This window comes from Leptodactylus fuscus, chromosome 4 (genome assembly GCF_031893055.1).
Source record: "Leptodactylus fuscus isolate aLepFus1 chromosome 4, aLepFus1.hap2, whole genome shotgun sequence".
Taxonomy (NCBI): Eukaryota; Metazoa; Chordata; class Amphibia; order Anura; family Leptodactylidae; genus Leptodactylus; species Leptodactylus fuscus.
The window spans coordinates 145,025,607-145,042,278 of NC_134268.1; the positions used below are offsets into that span (position 1 = coordinate 145,025,607).

Sequence of the window (16,672 nt, forward strand, 5' to 3'; positions counted from 1 at the left end):
TGCATTGTAGATTAGTGCTAGAATTCAATAGAGAAAGAGGAAAGGTTCATAAACATAGTAGCTAGGTGCTTCTGAGGCTTACACAGACAGTTAACTTTTCATTGCCAATAAGCTAATTGTGTCTGACACTTGTGCAATAGAGCATTTTTCATTTGTATACACATTCTATAAATGTACGTTTTTTTTATTGGCAATCCTGTTAGTGAAAAATGCTTTATTAAAGACTTTTCAGGCAAAAGTTAATTTTTTTTATAAATTAAATACATAATGCTGTTTTAACAGCAAAGAACAGATTTTGTACAGTTTCTTGTTTTTCAACCAACATATAGTCCAGCCTGCATTAATCCTAAAATAGAAATTGTAATTTCATTGTGTTTTTCTCTGCTCTAATGACTGACCATACACAGTGTGACAGAGCATTGTTGTTAATCTGAACAAAATCTTCATTACTTAAGCATTTCTCTATAAGTGAAACACACAGTAGTGCATCCCCCACCAATCTAAAAAAAAAAAAAAAAAAAAAAAAAAAGAATCTCTGTTATTTCAGCTTTTTAGGGCCCAGTGAAGGGATGTGTCCCAGCTGGGGATTCCTCAATACCTCAGTGGGCCAAACCAAGCCTGTTGCCCCTTATCATTGAGGGTCAGGGTACTTGTTTGGTTAGATTAGAAATCATAGATATTGGTCAGAAGCAATACTAAGTCTCCTTAGGGCCTTTGCAAGCCACCTTTGGGTGATTACAGTTTTACAGGCCATACCATACGATACCTTGTGGCATGTAGAGTGTTGATCTGTAGAGATCAATCTTCTAAAAGGTTTCAGAGCAAATTATCCCTTCTTTTCCATCAAGGAGAACTTCTTTGCATATTCTATTGCCTTCAAGAGCATGGTGAAAATTCAGACCAGCATAATACACAATGATAGTAGTGTAGGTGGGCTGTGTTTTGCATGCACTAAATACTCTAGCCACGTTCTTTTTCGGTGCAGTACATACTGAACCTAATATAGTAATGCACTTAGGGCTTAGGATACGCTGGCTGATTTTGAACGTGTAAACGTTCTGAATCAGCAGCGTTTAAAACAGGTCCCATTGCTTTCTATGGGAGCCGGCATACGTGCGCTCCCCATAGAAATGAATGGGCTGCTTTTACCCAATCATTTCTATGGGGAGCGTGCGTATGCCAGCTCTCATAGAAAGCAATGGGACCTGTTTTAAACGCTGCTGATTCGGAACATTTACACGTTTAAAATCAGCCAGCGTATCCTCCGTGTGAAGGGGCCCTTACTCTATATGTTAGGTCTATGTCATGCATCAAAGAATGTTACCTAAATTTTACAGTGGCATGATTTCCAAAGATTTTTTTTTTTCTTTAATCTATTTCTATACTCAATAATTTCACCATTTGATCCCTAATTTAATGTAGAAATCATCATACAGCTTACAATAGTTTACATACCCCTTCCCACCTGAGTCCACTACCCAAGGGGGATTTCTTCCTAAACCGCCAACCCAATAAAACTTGCTGCTCATTTCCATCAGATTATTGAACCTCTACTAGAGAAAAAGCATCAAGCTAAAATAATCTTTATTATTATATGTAAATCCTAGGAGTTCCCTTGCAGCCATTTTCTGATTCCAATTTTATTTTGTAACCATTATCTGCTGAAATCATATGACAAGTAAAATATATTCAGCCTCTAAATTCTCAGAGTCCATGGGATGTATTAACATCATAGTCTTATCTTCACGCAAAGATAGTCTACTATAATTTCTATAAATTAGCTTCATTATTCATCTTTAATGAACGTGATTAAATTACATTAATTGAAAAGGGCAAGTCTTTACAAAGGCCGGGTAGTTACATATATATAGAAGATTAAATATCCTTTGGTAAAAATTATCCTCACTTCAGTTAATGGATCAGAACATTGTACTTTGTCGCTCTGTACAATCACACAGATGAATAGAACAATCAGTTGATTTATTATATTACTATTATTAGTGTGAGTCCTGAAATGGACAAATGAGGGACAATCAGAAGACTTTCATACAACCTGGTGGCAGTATTGTGATTGACCACAAAGTCATTAAAAAGGTAGAATTCATCAGACCTATCAACTTCTGTATTGTTACTAATAGTAGTAATTAATTGCAGGAATGTAGTTTTTGCTTAAGTATTTTCAAACTTTTTCCTGGAGGCGTTCTGAGGCTTAATATCTGAGTTTTACAAATATTGATGGCTTATGTGTAAAATAAGTAATCAATATCAGATATGCAGGCGTCCCATACCTAGCACCCCCACTGATCAACTGTTTATAGTAGCACTAGTACCATGACTAATAGCTCCTTGCAATACTTGAATGAAAGCTGAGCTGCTACATCCACTCCACAGAGAACAGCAGCTCCTTCCACTTAGATCTCTGTTATTTTTTCCAGCTGCTATAATGCTAATCTGGGCTACTATCTGTTATCCTGGAAAACCCCTTTAGTCTAAGGCCCCACTGGACATCACGCAGCAAAAAGCTCTGCGGAAAAAAACATGGCGGCAATGCATCACAGTTCTTCCCGCAGCACTTTAAACAGAAAGATTGCGGAGTTTTCCTCCGCAGACTTTGTTACAATTATATCTATGCAGAAACTGCCGGCGTTTCCGTAGAAATAATTGTCATACTGAGATTTCCAAAACAGCGGTTTCCTCATAGATATAATTGTTTTTTAAATTTTGGCATGTCCACACCTCTGTTTTTACCGCAAAGTGGGCGTGGATTTGCTAGAATCCCATCCACTTTGCCTGTACTGTGAAACGCCGGGACTTTTCATCGCAGCGTTTCCGACCCATGGGCCCCGGCCTTAGGCTGCGGCCCCATATTGAAGATTTTTGAGCCAAAGCCAAGAGTGGCTACCAAAGGAATGGGAAATATATAGGAAGTTCTTATACTTTTTCGCTAGTGTGCAATCCTCTCCTGGCTTTTGCTTAAAGAAATACAGCAAAATCTACACAAAGAAATTGCATTTCCACAACGTGGAGTGTTTTATTCAGCTGTGGAATAGATTTACTGGTTTGGCTAAATACCGCATCATAGCATAAGGCTTGTGGAAAAAGTCATGCATGATGTTTAAGGGGGCTGTCCCTAGAGGGCAGCAAGTAGAGGCATTGTTTTCCTAATTACATCCTGGAAAACAGATTTGCATATTTCCCATAATTCCCAAGTGGACCGAAAATGGCTTGTAAGTCTCCATACGCCTGCAAAAGTGCTCTCTCCTCAAGGAGCAATATCTCCAAATCCCTGTATTATCCATGTAATGTGACTTCACTATGTTCATTCTTCCTTTATTGAATTAGTGAGCTCCAACCCCTATAGAGCTCCAACCCCTATGAATATAGATAGATGTATGCTTCCTTACTCTTCTTAGCTTGCAATATCCTGAGATGTGTGGCACAAGCTGAAGCCTGGCAATTATGCGGCTTGTCTAAGAGATAAGGTAAGGAAGAAAACATCTATATTAAGAAAAAAATGAGTGCACAATTCTAAACCCATTTATAAGTACTAGAGATGAGCAAGTAGTATTCGATCGAATACCTCGCCGCCATAGGTATGCGTGTAAGCGGCCGAACACCAAGCGGTTAAACGCATTGAATATTCGTATAATATTCGAATAAGTACAAAACGGCTTTAGATCCAAGGCTGAATATTCACCTTATATTTAAAGTATTACTTTAATTTCTATCAGATTTGAAGGAATAGTATTTTTTTGCAAAAACATGGAATTAAAATGTATGCAATGGTTGCTACATATAGTTACTAAATATGAACATGGACTTATTTTCTAACCTACTCATTAAATAAGCAATGATGTTAATTATAACCAAAACTGAATGTTCTTTTTACTAAACATTACATGCTTAGTTCTTCAAAAATCATTTATCTTGGGGAGGAATGGCATTAACAAATGTTGCTTAGATACAATTTATGTGATGTGATTTTCTACATTTTTATCCATGGTAACAACATTTTCTGAATTGCAAGATTCCAATTTGTATCTGCCTGAAATAAGAGTGATGGTAAAGGGTTGTATGTTTTCAGAGATGAAATTAATTTACCGTATCTATAAATATATAACCCTGCAGTAATGACACACTATATTGGTTTATGTTCTATTTATGGTTCCTCCTAAAATGAAGCTTCATTTTTAGTAACTTTTTTCCCTGTAAACATGCAGCAATGTTTTTCTACTGAGCTCTAGTCTTTTAAGAAAATGATTTGTCTTCATTTTTTTACTACTGAAAATGACTTAAACATATTATTTTATTCTAGCCTGTTTTACTTTATGATTGTACATATTATTTTTTATACGGTATTTTATTTTGAGGAAGAAATTTTGCATGAGATGGCGCTCTGATCAGTGAAGATCATTTCAAAGATCTGCTGAACAACAGCCATATAGAATTAAAAAACCTCTGTCATAAACACCTATTGACATCGATAAGAGAATGTTAGGGGGATTCTTTGTGACCCATGCAGAAACCACTGTGCAGGGTCCCAAGTCATAAGCTCTCTCCATGACCTTTTATCAATGGGGAATTTGGGAATTGGGAATTTTACTAGTAAATTTGTGTAGTAAAGTATATGCAGCTTGTCTAGTTGGGCCTCTCTAGAACACACTATAGTACTAGATAGTCTGTACTACGATCTACCTGGACCAGGTTCTTTGGGCACCAGGCAAAGACAGCTGTATTTTATTTTCTCTTCTACCGTGTTCTGAACAAGACACATAGTATAAGTTCCTATCCTCAGCATAGAAAGTGTCATTCAGGTTGAAATTTGGTGGACTTCAGAATCATTTGATAGTTTTTCATATATTTATGGCACCAAGTTACAATATCTTAAATTTACAATGGCCACCCTGGACCAAATAACTTAGTATACCATGTGCCATGCTGTTTTTCTGTCTTTGGAGCAATAATTTCTTTCTTTTGATTATAAAGTTATATGATAAATGTATCTTACATTATGTGGTTTTGACATTCTGTCCATCACTTAGGGGGCTATGCACATCAAGCTTTGTTCACCAGTTTAAGGCTACATTCAAACGATAGATGAGCAAAATGGCCATGAAAAATGTCCATTTTTCACAGTCATCTTGCACCTGAGGGGCACTTGTTTTCACACATCCCCATACAATACAGTATATGCAGAGATCCATGAAAACAGGCAAAAATAAGACATGACCTATATTTTGACAGTCCGTGACAATCAGAATAACGTTCATATGAATAGCCCCCATTTGTGGACATTGAACAAGGACATCATGGCTATTGTTCACTGTCATGTGAATGAGGCCTCTCTGATCAGTTTTAGGCCTTATGAACATCGCCATGTTGTTTTTCATGGATCTAATGTCCATAAAAAATGGCCATGTCTGTCTATTCAAGTAAGTGAATAGTGAGTAATGGCCATGTGATGGCTGTTCTTGAGACTAAAGCCCCACGTATTGACTCACAGCCAAAAGGTATTCCCGTAACGCTTACTGCTTCAATGACACCTTTACAGAAAACGCCAGCATTTCCACTTTTTCTGCAATGTGCGTATGGGATTAACCAGAATCCCATCCACTTTGAAGGTACTATAAAATCATGGCATTTATGCTACGTGGGGCCCTGTCTTGAAATGGCCATTACATGGTCATTATAGAACCTATATATGTGAATGGGTCTATTAACATGGCACTATCTATGTCCATTTTGATGAGCAAAGTGCATGTCAGTTGCGGGCCATGAGACACAGTCCATCAAAAACAGGCATGTGAATAGACACATTCAGTGTCTTCTCAAAACAGATGTGTGGTGGACTTTGCAAAAAATGATCAATCATCCATCATAATATGAGTAAGGATTTATGGATACAGAAAGCTGATACCAAAATCGTTATGAAAACATACAGAAACTGATTCTCATTTGCTTAAAGAGAGTCATTATCAGTGGCGTAACTACTGCCATAGCAGCAGAGGCAGCTGCCACAGGGCCCGGGATATTAGGGGCCCCGTGACAGCCGCTACCGCTGCTATCATTATACTCAGGGGTCTTTTCGGAACCCCCGAGTATAATGATTGCCAGACTGGGAGAGGTAAGAAACATAAAAAACACTGTTACTTACCTCTCCACGATCCTGCCAGGCCTCCTTCCTAGTTGACTGACGTCTCTGACGTCACATGAACCCGGCCTGCATCCCGGGTCATGTGACGTCCGATGTCATTGAAGAAGGACGGCAGCGGAGAAGACAGCGTAGGAGCCGTGGACAGGTAAGAAACAGTAGTTTTTTATGTTTTTATTCCCCTGGGTCTCCGATTATTACACTCTGGGGTCTGAAAAGACCCCAGAGTATGATAATTGTTGATGGGTGTCCACAGTGGGACATAATACTGTGTGCAGGGGTGACTATGGGGGATAATACTGTGTGCAGGAGCCACTATGGGGGATAATACTGTGTGCAGGAGCCACTATTGGGGATAATACTGTGTGCAGGGACCACTATTGGGGATAATACTGTGTGCAGGGGCCACTATGGGGGATAATACTGTGTGCAGGGACCACTATTGGGGATAATACTGTGTACAGGGACCACTATTGGGGATAATACTGTGTGCAGGAGCCACTATTGGGGATAATACTGTGTGCAGGGACCACTATTGGGGATAATACTGTGTGCAGGGACCACTATTGGGGATAATACTGTGTGCAGGGGCCACTATGGGGGATAATACTGTGTGCAGGGGCCACTGTGGGGGATAATACTATGTGCAGGGGCCACTATGGGCTATAATACTGTGTGCAGGGGCTACTATGGGGGATAATACTGTGTGCAGGGGCCACTATGGGGGATAATACTGTGTGCAGGGGCAACTATGGGGGTTAATACTGTGTGCAGGGGCCACTATGGGGGATAATACTGTGTGAAGGGGCCACTACTGGGCATAATAGAACGCGCAGGAATGCGTAGGAGGGGGTCGGTCGAGGGTGTCGGTCGGGGGGGGGGGGGGGCATGTCAAAAGTTCGCCACGGGGCCCCGCCATTCCTAGTTATGCACTGGTCATTATTAAATCTAAATGAATCAGTTTCTGTACATTTTTTGAATCTGATCAGTTAAACTATTGATCAAAATGTGATTGAATAGTTCATTTTAATTTTGTCAATTTGGTCAGTAGCAAAATGACACATTTAGTGGAAGTTGTTGCGAAAGTAATTCAAAGTTAATAACCAATATAGCCGTACCTGCAAAAATGGCAGGCATAAGAAGGGAAATTATATACTGTAGGTGAAAGAAACATAACTATCAAACTGTGATTGCTTCTCTAACTTCTTATTTATTAAGATATTGTAATTTGTATGTTTAGGCGGAAATCCACTCTATGCTGTATGTCTCCAGTTTATATTTGCATTATTTTCGATATAATAGAATTCATTTAATCTGCCACCAAAGTGTGTGTGATTTTAATCTCCCCACAAATGAAAATGTATGTTTCAAATGTGTCAGGAAGTGTCAGCAAAGGGTATTCTAAGACACAGGAATGGGGGGTACTTGTTCATTAGTATTGTAGAATACATTGGAAGGAGGGAGGTATTACTCTGGTGGGACATTCTTTTGTTATTAGGCTGATTAAGTATGAACTTGGGATCAATTCTTGATATTTAGAATTTTGTTACATGTAAAAAATCCATATAAAACATAGGAGAAAATCGCTGTGTGATATCTTTGGTAATTGAATTCAGTTCATGGATGTCTGGTGAGTTCTTCCCATACAGACTTTGTATTAAAGGATTTATACTACAAAAGGTAGTGCTTAAAAGTTCAAGCTATGTTATTGCAGCTCTTTGGGCTTTCATTTTAACTTTTTCACATTATTTTTTAACAGTGTAATTTATTTCATTGTGATAAGAACGATATGGACAAAGAGCAAGGCACACTCAGTTATCATTTCCAACTGTACTGGTAAGTTCTCTGTCTAAAATCTTACATTTCCTTTCTTTAAATGGTTTTAATACACAAATCCCTGTCATTACATTTGTGTTACATAACTGAAAGCTCAGCTTAGCCCTGATAATAGGGGCTGTGTAATATTAGGAAAACTCTAATTCTTTCCTCCAGAAACAGATCCTTTAGTTAACAGGCTGTGTTCTTTATTACAGCTCAGCACCAAAAGGACTGAGCAGCAGTATCAGACACGAATAATGGATAACTGCGGTGCTGAACTTGGACGACAGCAGCCATGTTTTTCTAATGTCCTATAACTTAACACTTAAATGCTTTTTAGAGCCTTTCCTTTTTGCTACATTTTGTTATGTTATACCAAACTCTAAAAATTTACTCCAATATAGCATGACTTGGAACAAGCAAATAAGATTTCCTGGTGCCTTAAACATAAAATCCCTCCTATCAAAAATGCATTCCAGAACAGTAAAATCATGTAAAATGTTTTCTTTATTCAAGTAGATGTTAAAGGGGCTCTATCACTGGATTTTCACTACGGTATTTTAGATAAACATATGCCTGAATAGCCTTTAAAAAGGCTATTCAAGTCCTGCTAATCGTTTGTTAAAAGACCCCCCATTTTAATGAATTACCTTTTAAACGTATATGTAAATGAGCCCTTCTGTGCATCATGGGCGTTCCCATGCACCCCTCATGTCATGCTCTGTTCACGCCCTCCTCTGTGGTTCTTCTATGCAAGTCCCTCCTCCTGCTTTCGAATGACTGCCTCACAGCGGTACCGAGACAGGGCAGTTAAAGGTAATAACATGTTGGGAGCCATGCTGCTCAGCCATTATACCATGGGCAAAAAAGCACTACCTAAACCTACTGCTACACACTGGATGAACAACATGGCTCCTAGAAATGTTACCATTACCTGTAGCTGCTCTGTCCTGGAAAAGCTGATCTGCAGAGTAACCCATGTGCCACGTGGGAGGACATACTCATCTGTCCCCGGCACACTGTTGTCCGCTGCCAGTGCTCATTCAGTCTTGTGCCAGCACCTTCTTGCTGGTAGTCCTGCACCTCGTGTAACTGTAAAAAACAATTAGGTACAGGATGTCCAGAAATGAGGCAAAGCTATGAGACCGAATAGACACAGGCAAGGGAAAATGGGGTGTTGGGGACAGGTGAGTATACTTTTATCATTCCAGGGGCAGGGCCCCTGACCATCCCGATTGGGGCCCTTGACCAATGCATCTCCATTTTCAAAATGCGCATTAACTGTCGGGACTTGGGGCCCACCGGAGAACTCACTGGTTCTCTGGTGGGCCATTCTGATCCTTCAGACAGTCTGGAAATGTGCCAGATTTATCATAGTGGATTCTGGATAATAAATGTGGCATATCTTTAGGATGCCTAAGCTTATACCACCTTTTAGTGGAGCCAGCATTTTGGTACATTCTTTTGCACTTTGATACATTTAAGACATGCCACCTTTTCTTGAGAAGCCAAACCCATTTGTCAGAAAAAAAATTAAACTGAGACTAAGGCCCCACGTTGCAGAAACGCAGGTTTTTTTGTTACAGATTTTGCTGAGTATTTTTTTTGAGACAAAGCCAAGAATGGCTACAAAAAGAATGTGAAGTATATATAAAGCTCTTCTACTTCTACCTTCAGCTCAATCCACTCCTAGCTTTGGCTCAAAAAACCACAACAAAATCTGCAACAAAAGAAGCTGCGTTTCCACAATGTGGGGCTTCACCCTTAAAGGGGCTCTATGTTTGGTGAAACGTGATTTGAGCTAGTGATATGCCTGAATAGCCTTTAAAAAGGCTATTCAGGAGCTGCTAATCATTTTTGAAAAGACCCCCCCCCCCCCTCGTTTTTATTACATATTGGTAAAACTGATATATAAATGAGCCTCTCTGTGCACCCTGGGCATTCCCCCAAGCCACCGTGCACCCCCCTGCATCATACCTTGATAACGCCCCCTCCTTTGCTTTTGCTCCATAATTGCCCTCCTCCTCAATTGTTGTAACCACCTCCATTCTTGTAGCCTCGATCCCTGCGCATTGAAATCTTGGGCATGCACATTAATGCTCCCTTCTGAGCCCGAGCACCATTTTCTTGTGCGCTTTCTTCCATTGTCCACAAGAAAATGGTTTTAATCGATTTTACCGATATGTAATAAAAACTTTTTTTTTTTTCCAAAAAACGAGTAACAGCACCTGAATAGCCTTTTTAAAGGTTATTCGGGCATATCACTAGCTCAAATCACATTTCACCGATGATAAAGCCCCTTTAAACCAAACATTACCAAGATGCTCCAAGTTAGGCCAAGATGGCCCAAAAATTTACAGTCGTAGCAACAATGGTAATTCTGTGCCATTGTAAGTGAAAAGTGGTTACATATACTGTATGTACACTGGAAGTTTATCTTAGTTCACTTGTTACTAACTCTTTTCATAAACTCAGTATATGACCCCTTTTGGGGATTCTATGCTAATATATATATATATAATATAAACTAGCACAGAAAAGAAAGTACTTTTGTTACCTTATTTTGCATTGAGGTTGAGGAAAAAAGTATGAAAAGAATATCACACAAAGGAGTTGCTGTCAGTCAACCTTGTGAGTTAAGGCTGTGCTATTAAAAAGTGACATTTAACCACTAAATAATTTTCTTGAGAACTGTCTCTGTGAACTCATTGGGATAATTATTATGCTATATAATAGTGCATAGAACACAGAGATCTATTTCAGTGCATCTGTATCCATTACACCATTACAGTAACAACTGAAGGTCATCAAATACTGTATAACTAAGCTTCTAATACACATCATAAACAGTTGATTGTCATAAAGTAATACTAATTAGTAAAACTGACAAGAATATGGTTATTCATGGATTAAATAATATTTTGAGATTTTTTTTTTTAAATAAATGCACTGTAAACATACTATTATGTGTGAATAGAGTCAATTTCAAAGTGAACCTACCACATTGTACATGCAGTCTGATCCAGGCTGAACATGATGTAGAAAAGAAGTAAGTGCACAGATTAATATATATGATGTGGAAAAAGCATGAGGACAAATGAAACAGCAGTAGCCATTCATATCACACAATAAAGAACATGTGTTTTTTTTTCAGTGAGTGCTGCAGACTTTTTAAATCTCTATTCAGATTTATGTACAGTTTTGTAGGATTTAATAAGATTAGTTTCCCCCCAGCTCTGCAGGGTTTGTTACTGCGGGGGGAGGTGCACATTACAATTAGGTAAAGATTAGAGAAGAGCGAGTAGTACTCGATCGAGTAGGTGTTCGATCGAATACTACGGTATTCGAAATACTCGTACTTGATCAAATACTACTAGCTGTTCGAAGTTAAGATTCGATGCAGAGCCAACGTTGATTGGCAGAATGCTATACATTGCCAATCAACGTTGGTTCTTCTCTTACCTTTAGAAGTCTTCTCCCTGCGCAGCGTCCCCGCGTCCTCTTCCGGTTCTGCATTTACTCTGCTTAGGCATCGGGCTAGTAGAGTGAATTCAAGGCCGGAAGAGGACGCGGGGACGCTGCGCAGGGAGAAGAATCCAGCCCGACCCTCACTCATGGACTTGGTAAGTAGAATTTGATCGAATGTTGCGTACCCCTGAAACGAGCATTTCCCCCCATAGACTATAATGGGGTTCGAAACCCATTCCAACAGTCAAACAGTGTGCGGCTGTTCGAATCGGATTTCGAACCTCGAACATTTTAGTGTTCGCTCATCTCTAGTAAAGATATGATTTTGATCATGTTTTAAAGCAAAAAATACTGTTTTTATTGTAGCTTTCATGTCACCTCCACCTCCAAAACATCTCCAGAATACATCCTTTCCTTACCAAAGATACATTAAAGACACTTATTGTTGCTCTAATTCACACTCACCTTTACCACTGTAACTTCTTACTAATTGGTCTTCCCCTTACTAAACTCTCCCCTCTACAATCTATTCTGAATGCAGCGGCCAGGCTCATCCATCAGTCTAGACGCTACAGCGATGCCTCCAGTCTGTGCCAGTCACTACATTGGCTGCCTATTCAATACAGAATATAATATATATGTATCTCTCATTCACAAGGCTCTCTATAATGCTGCCCCTCCCTACATTTGCTACCTCATCTCTGTCTATTGCCCGTGCTCTCTGTTCACTCAATGACCTAACACTTACATCCTCTATTATCAGAACTTCCCATGCTCGTATACAAGACTTCTTCCGAGTTGCACCACTTCTCTGGAATGCTCTATCCAGAGCAATCAGATTAACTCCCAATTTCTACAGCTCCAAGCGCAAACTAAAGACACATCTTTTCAGACAGGCTGGCATGAGCTGGCATGGTTTCAAGTATCGCTAATGATGCATTGTTGACATCAAAGTTCAGCTGCCACAAATGTTGACGTCTGAGCAAAAAAAAACATTTTTCAGCAATTTAGACATGCTAAGCGAAAATTCAGGAGACTTCTATTGTTGGGGTGTTACAAGTGATAAAACTTGGGTCCATCTCTATGATGGGGTCACCAACTCCAAAGAAATTTTGTGCGCAGCAGTCACCTTTAGGGCCTGTTCATATGGAGATTATGGGTGCACAATCTGGCACGTATACACATGTCAGAGTTTGCGCGCTGAAATCAGATTCCATTCATTTCAATGTCGGGTTATGGGCGTGTAACGCGTGTAATTTTGCGCGCGTAGTTTTGCACCCACGTTATACGCCGTAACCCAACATTGAAATGAATGGAATCTAATATATACGTCTATACGTGCCAGATTTTGCGCCAGTAATCCCCGTGTGAACGGGCCCTAAAAGGTCATGGCAACAGTTTTGGTTTTTTTTACTGGAATTCTTGCCACACTATACAAGAATTACTGGAGACACCTATGTGTTAACTACGAAGGCATTACATGAGGAAATCATAGAGAAATGCCAATGGGAAGTTGTCGGCGAGTGTTGCTGCTACATGACAATGCACTGGCTCACAAGTCTCACAAATTACAAGCGGCTGTCAGGGAATGCGGCTTCATGGAGATTAAAGATCCTTCCTCCAATCAATGGTCTACAGTCAGACCTGAGCCCTAGTGATTACTTTCTTATTCAACCTGAACAAATTTATGATGGACAAAGATTTCCTGATAATAATGCTGTTAAAGAGACAGTAACATGGCTCCTGCAGCAGCAAGAAGTCTCGTTTGATTGGATTGTGAAGGCATTCAGTCACTAGAGGCGAAGTGGAATGAATGTGGTAAAGTCAAATGAAAGACATTTAAAAGTAGAAATATCAATTTTCTCAGCAAATTTTGTTTCCATAGGGAGGTAGATAATTTATTGAACACCGCTCATATCTGTTCATTTTGGGCTTAGAAGTCTAGAGGGTGGTCTCATAGTGATTAGCAGCCTTTTCTCTGAGTGCATGCATGAAGACAATGCTCTTCAGCATACGCTTACCGTAATATTACAGCGCTGTTCAAAATGCAAAAATTATGATAGAATTGTGGTTTGTTCACTCCCCCCAAAATTATACCCTAATATGGGACCAGTACAACTCAACACACAAAAAATAAGCCCTCACATAGCTAAGTTGACAGAAAAATTAATAAACTTATGAAGGTGTGGAAGCAAAATATGAAAAAAAGCGTTGAGCATTAGTGCATTACCATGCATCCTTAAAGGGTTAATCAGCATATAACATTGGTCCCATTTTCTCAGGTCAACCTGCCACAGATGTTGTAATTTATATTACCGTTATAGAATCAAAAATATACCAATTATTCATGTAACTGTTTCAACTCATCCTTCATTTTAATGCTTCTTTGTCTTTCTCCTAGATGGGAATTTTTGTGCCAATTACAGTCATCGAGGTCTCATATCAAAAGCCAAAATGAAAGCGATAAAATATAGTCTTGTAGTCATTCTTGGTAAGTAAATAACAATCTCATTTTTATGACATAAACACCTTCAAGGAGGCAGATTACTTAAATAGTAGTTGAGTATACCAATATGACAAAGGAAAAGCTCTGAAGAAACTGCACTTGGCCTGTCTAGTTGAATCTCAACTGTTCTTAGTATGCAAAGAGTTAAAGGGGTTGTCCAGAATAAAATTTTATTTAAAAATTAGGCAGTGGAGGTGAAAAAAAAAAAATTCAACCCGTCCTGCTCCGGTCCTCACATCATAGTCTTTCTGCTGTGATGTTTTCTTCTAACGGACATCCCAACAACACGTGACCCGTAACTCGAAGGAATCCGTAACATCCCAGCTGGCAAGGACAAGAAGACGTATCAGGACCAGACTGGGAGGAAACCAGAGCACAGGTGAAAGATGAGTATATATGTTTATTTTTTTTCTTCACCTTCCCTGGCCTGATTTAAAAAAATAAATAAATAAAAAATTATCCTGGACAATGTCTTTAATACAAAGTACATAAGCTAAAATCTAAAGAAGTGCTATAGGGGTCCTTTGAATATGGAGAGGAGCCCTAATGTTTTCATTACTGTCATGTTCTCTTTGGGGGATGTTATTAGAAATAGCCTATAACTAGTGTGTGGTGTTCCCATGTGGTTTTCTTAGTGTGTCTCACTCCATGTACTGTATAAACTGGGATCTGCACTGCAAGCATTTACAGCAGCTGAGCAGGCAAACAATTGATGTTCCTAGTCAGGAGGTTATTTTATGTTATTTTTTATACAAAGAACTACAGATATTCTTCAACTTCACACAGGGTATCCGGGAAATCTTAGCAAATGTCATTAGCAGTAGATGATGGGAAGTCAACAGAACACAGCAGTTGCAAGTTTAGATAGGTCCATATACTGTAAAAAAGGAAATTTACCAAAACATCCTACTATTTATTTTGTCAAAAACTATTTCTGTGTATTATTAAGCAACATAAATACCTAATTTTAATTTTAATAAGAGGTAAGCTCTTATTTTCCATTTTAAAGGGATATTCTTATCTCTGCTTTTCATGACTAACAATCGGTATACTGTTTCCGGATGTCCTATAGAGATTAATAGTGAGCACAGTGTACTGTGCTATTTCCCGATTCACGAAACAGCCCAGTTTACTGGATTAGCCTGTTTGGGTAACTTCTATTTACTCTTATGAGGGTATGAAAAAAAAGTAGGACAGGTGGGTTTAACTGTTGGTGGGGACAGCATTACTTTAGTGCTCCTTTCCTCTTTTCTAAGTGGATCCTAAATGGATCCTATCATTAAAACTCAATTTTTTTGTCGTTGACACGTAGGAATAGCCTTAAGAAAGGCTATTCTTCTCCTACCTTTAGATGTCTTCTCCACGCCGCCGTTCTGGATTTCGTCAGTATGTAAATGAGTTCTCTCGCAGCACTGGGGGTGGGCCCCAGCGCTGAAACAGCACTGGGGGTGTCCCCAATGCTGCGAGAGAGCTCTCCAGCGCCGCCTCCATCTTCTTCAGGAATGAGCTCTCTTCGCATCTTCTTCCGGAGGTGGTTTAAATTTCTAGGCCTCGGGCTTAGGGCAAAGCCGACTGCGCATGCCCACCAGCCACAAGAAAATGGGCGCTTACACAGTATTGTAAGTGGCCATTTTCTTGTAGCTGGCGGGCATGTGCAGTCGGCTGCCCGAGGCCTAGAAGTTTGACGCGAAGAGAGCCTGTTCCTGAAGAAGATGGATGCGGCGCTGGAGAGTTCTCTCGCAGCATTGGGGACGCCCCCAGTGCTGCGAGAGAACTAATTTGAACACCAACGAAAACCGGGATTTCTACAGAACAGCGGTGCGGAGAAGACGTCTAAAGGTAGGAGAATAGCCTTTCTTAAGGCTATTCCTACACTCACCGACCACTTTATTAGGTACACCATTCTAGTAACGGGTTGGACCCCCTTTTGTCTTCAGAACTGCCTTAATTCTTCGTGGCATAGATTCAACAAGGTGCTGGAAGCATTCCTCAGAGATTTTGGTCCATATTGACATGATGGCATCACACAGTTGCCGCAGATTTGTCGGCTGCACATCCATGATGCGAAACTCCCGTTCCACCACATCCCAAAGATGCTCTATTGGATTGAGATCTGGTGACTGTGGAGGCCATTGGAGTACAGTGAACTCATTGTCATGTTCAAGAAACCAGTCTGAGATGATTCCAGCTTTATGACTTGGCGCATTATCCTGCTGAAAGTAGCCATCAGATGTTGGGTACATTGTGGTCATAAAGGGATGGACATGGTCAGCAACAATACTCAGGTAGGCTTTGGCGTTGCAATGATGCTCAATTGGTACCAAGGGGCCCAAAGAGTGCCAAGAAAATATTCCCCACACCATGACACCACCACCACCAGCCTGAACTGTTGATACAAGGCAGGATGGATCCATGCTTTCATGTTGTTGACGCCAAATTCTGACCCTACCATCCGAATGTCGCAGCAGAAATCGAGACTCATCAGACCAGGCAACGTTTTTCCAATCTTCAATTGTCCAATTTCGATGAGCTTGTGCAAATTGTAGCCTCAGTTTCCTGTTCTTAGCTGAAAGGAGTAGCCCATCTGCCTCAAAGTTCGACGTACTGTGCGTTCAGAGATGCTCTTCTGGCTACCTTGGTTGTAACGGGTGGCTATTTGAGTCACTGTTGCCTTTCTATCAGCTCGAACCAGTCTGGCCATTCTCCTCTGACCTCTGGCATCAACAACG

At 40.0% G+C, this 16,672-nt stretch overlaps 1 protein-coding gene across 1 annotated transcript in view; it reads left to right on the forward strand.

The window, feature by feature from the left end:
- Positions 1-16,672, forward strand: part of NPSR1 (neuropeptide S receptor 1) — a 200,287-nt gene that overhangs the window by 149,472 nt on the left and 34,143 nt on the right. The window contains exons 6-7 of the mRNA XM_075271208.1: positions 7,911-7,987; positions 13,839-13,928. Of these exons, the coding sequence (XP_075127309.1) occupies positions 7,911-7,987; positions 13,839-13,928 (167 nt within the window). The remainder of the gene's footprint in view (positions 1-7,910; positions 7,988-13,838; positions 13,929-16,672) is intronic.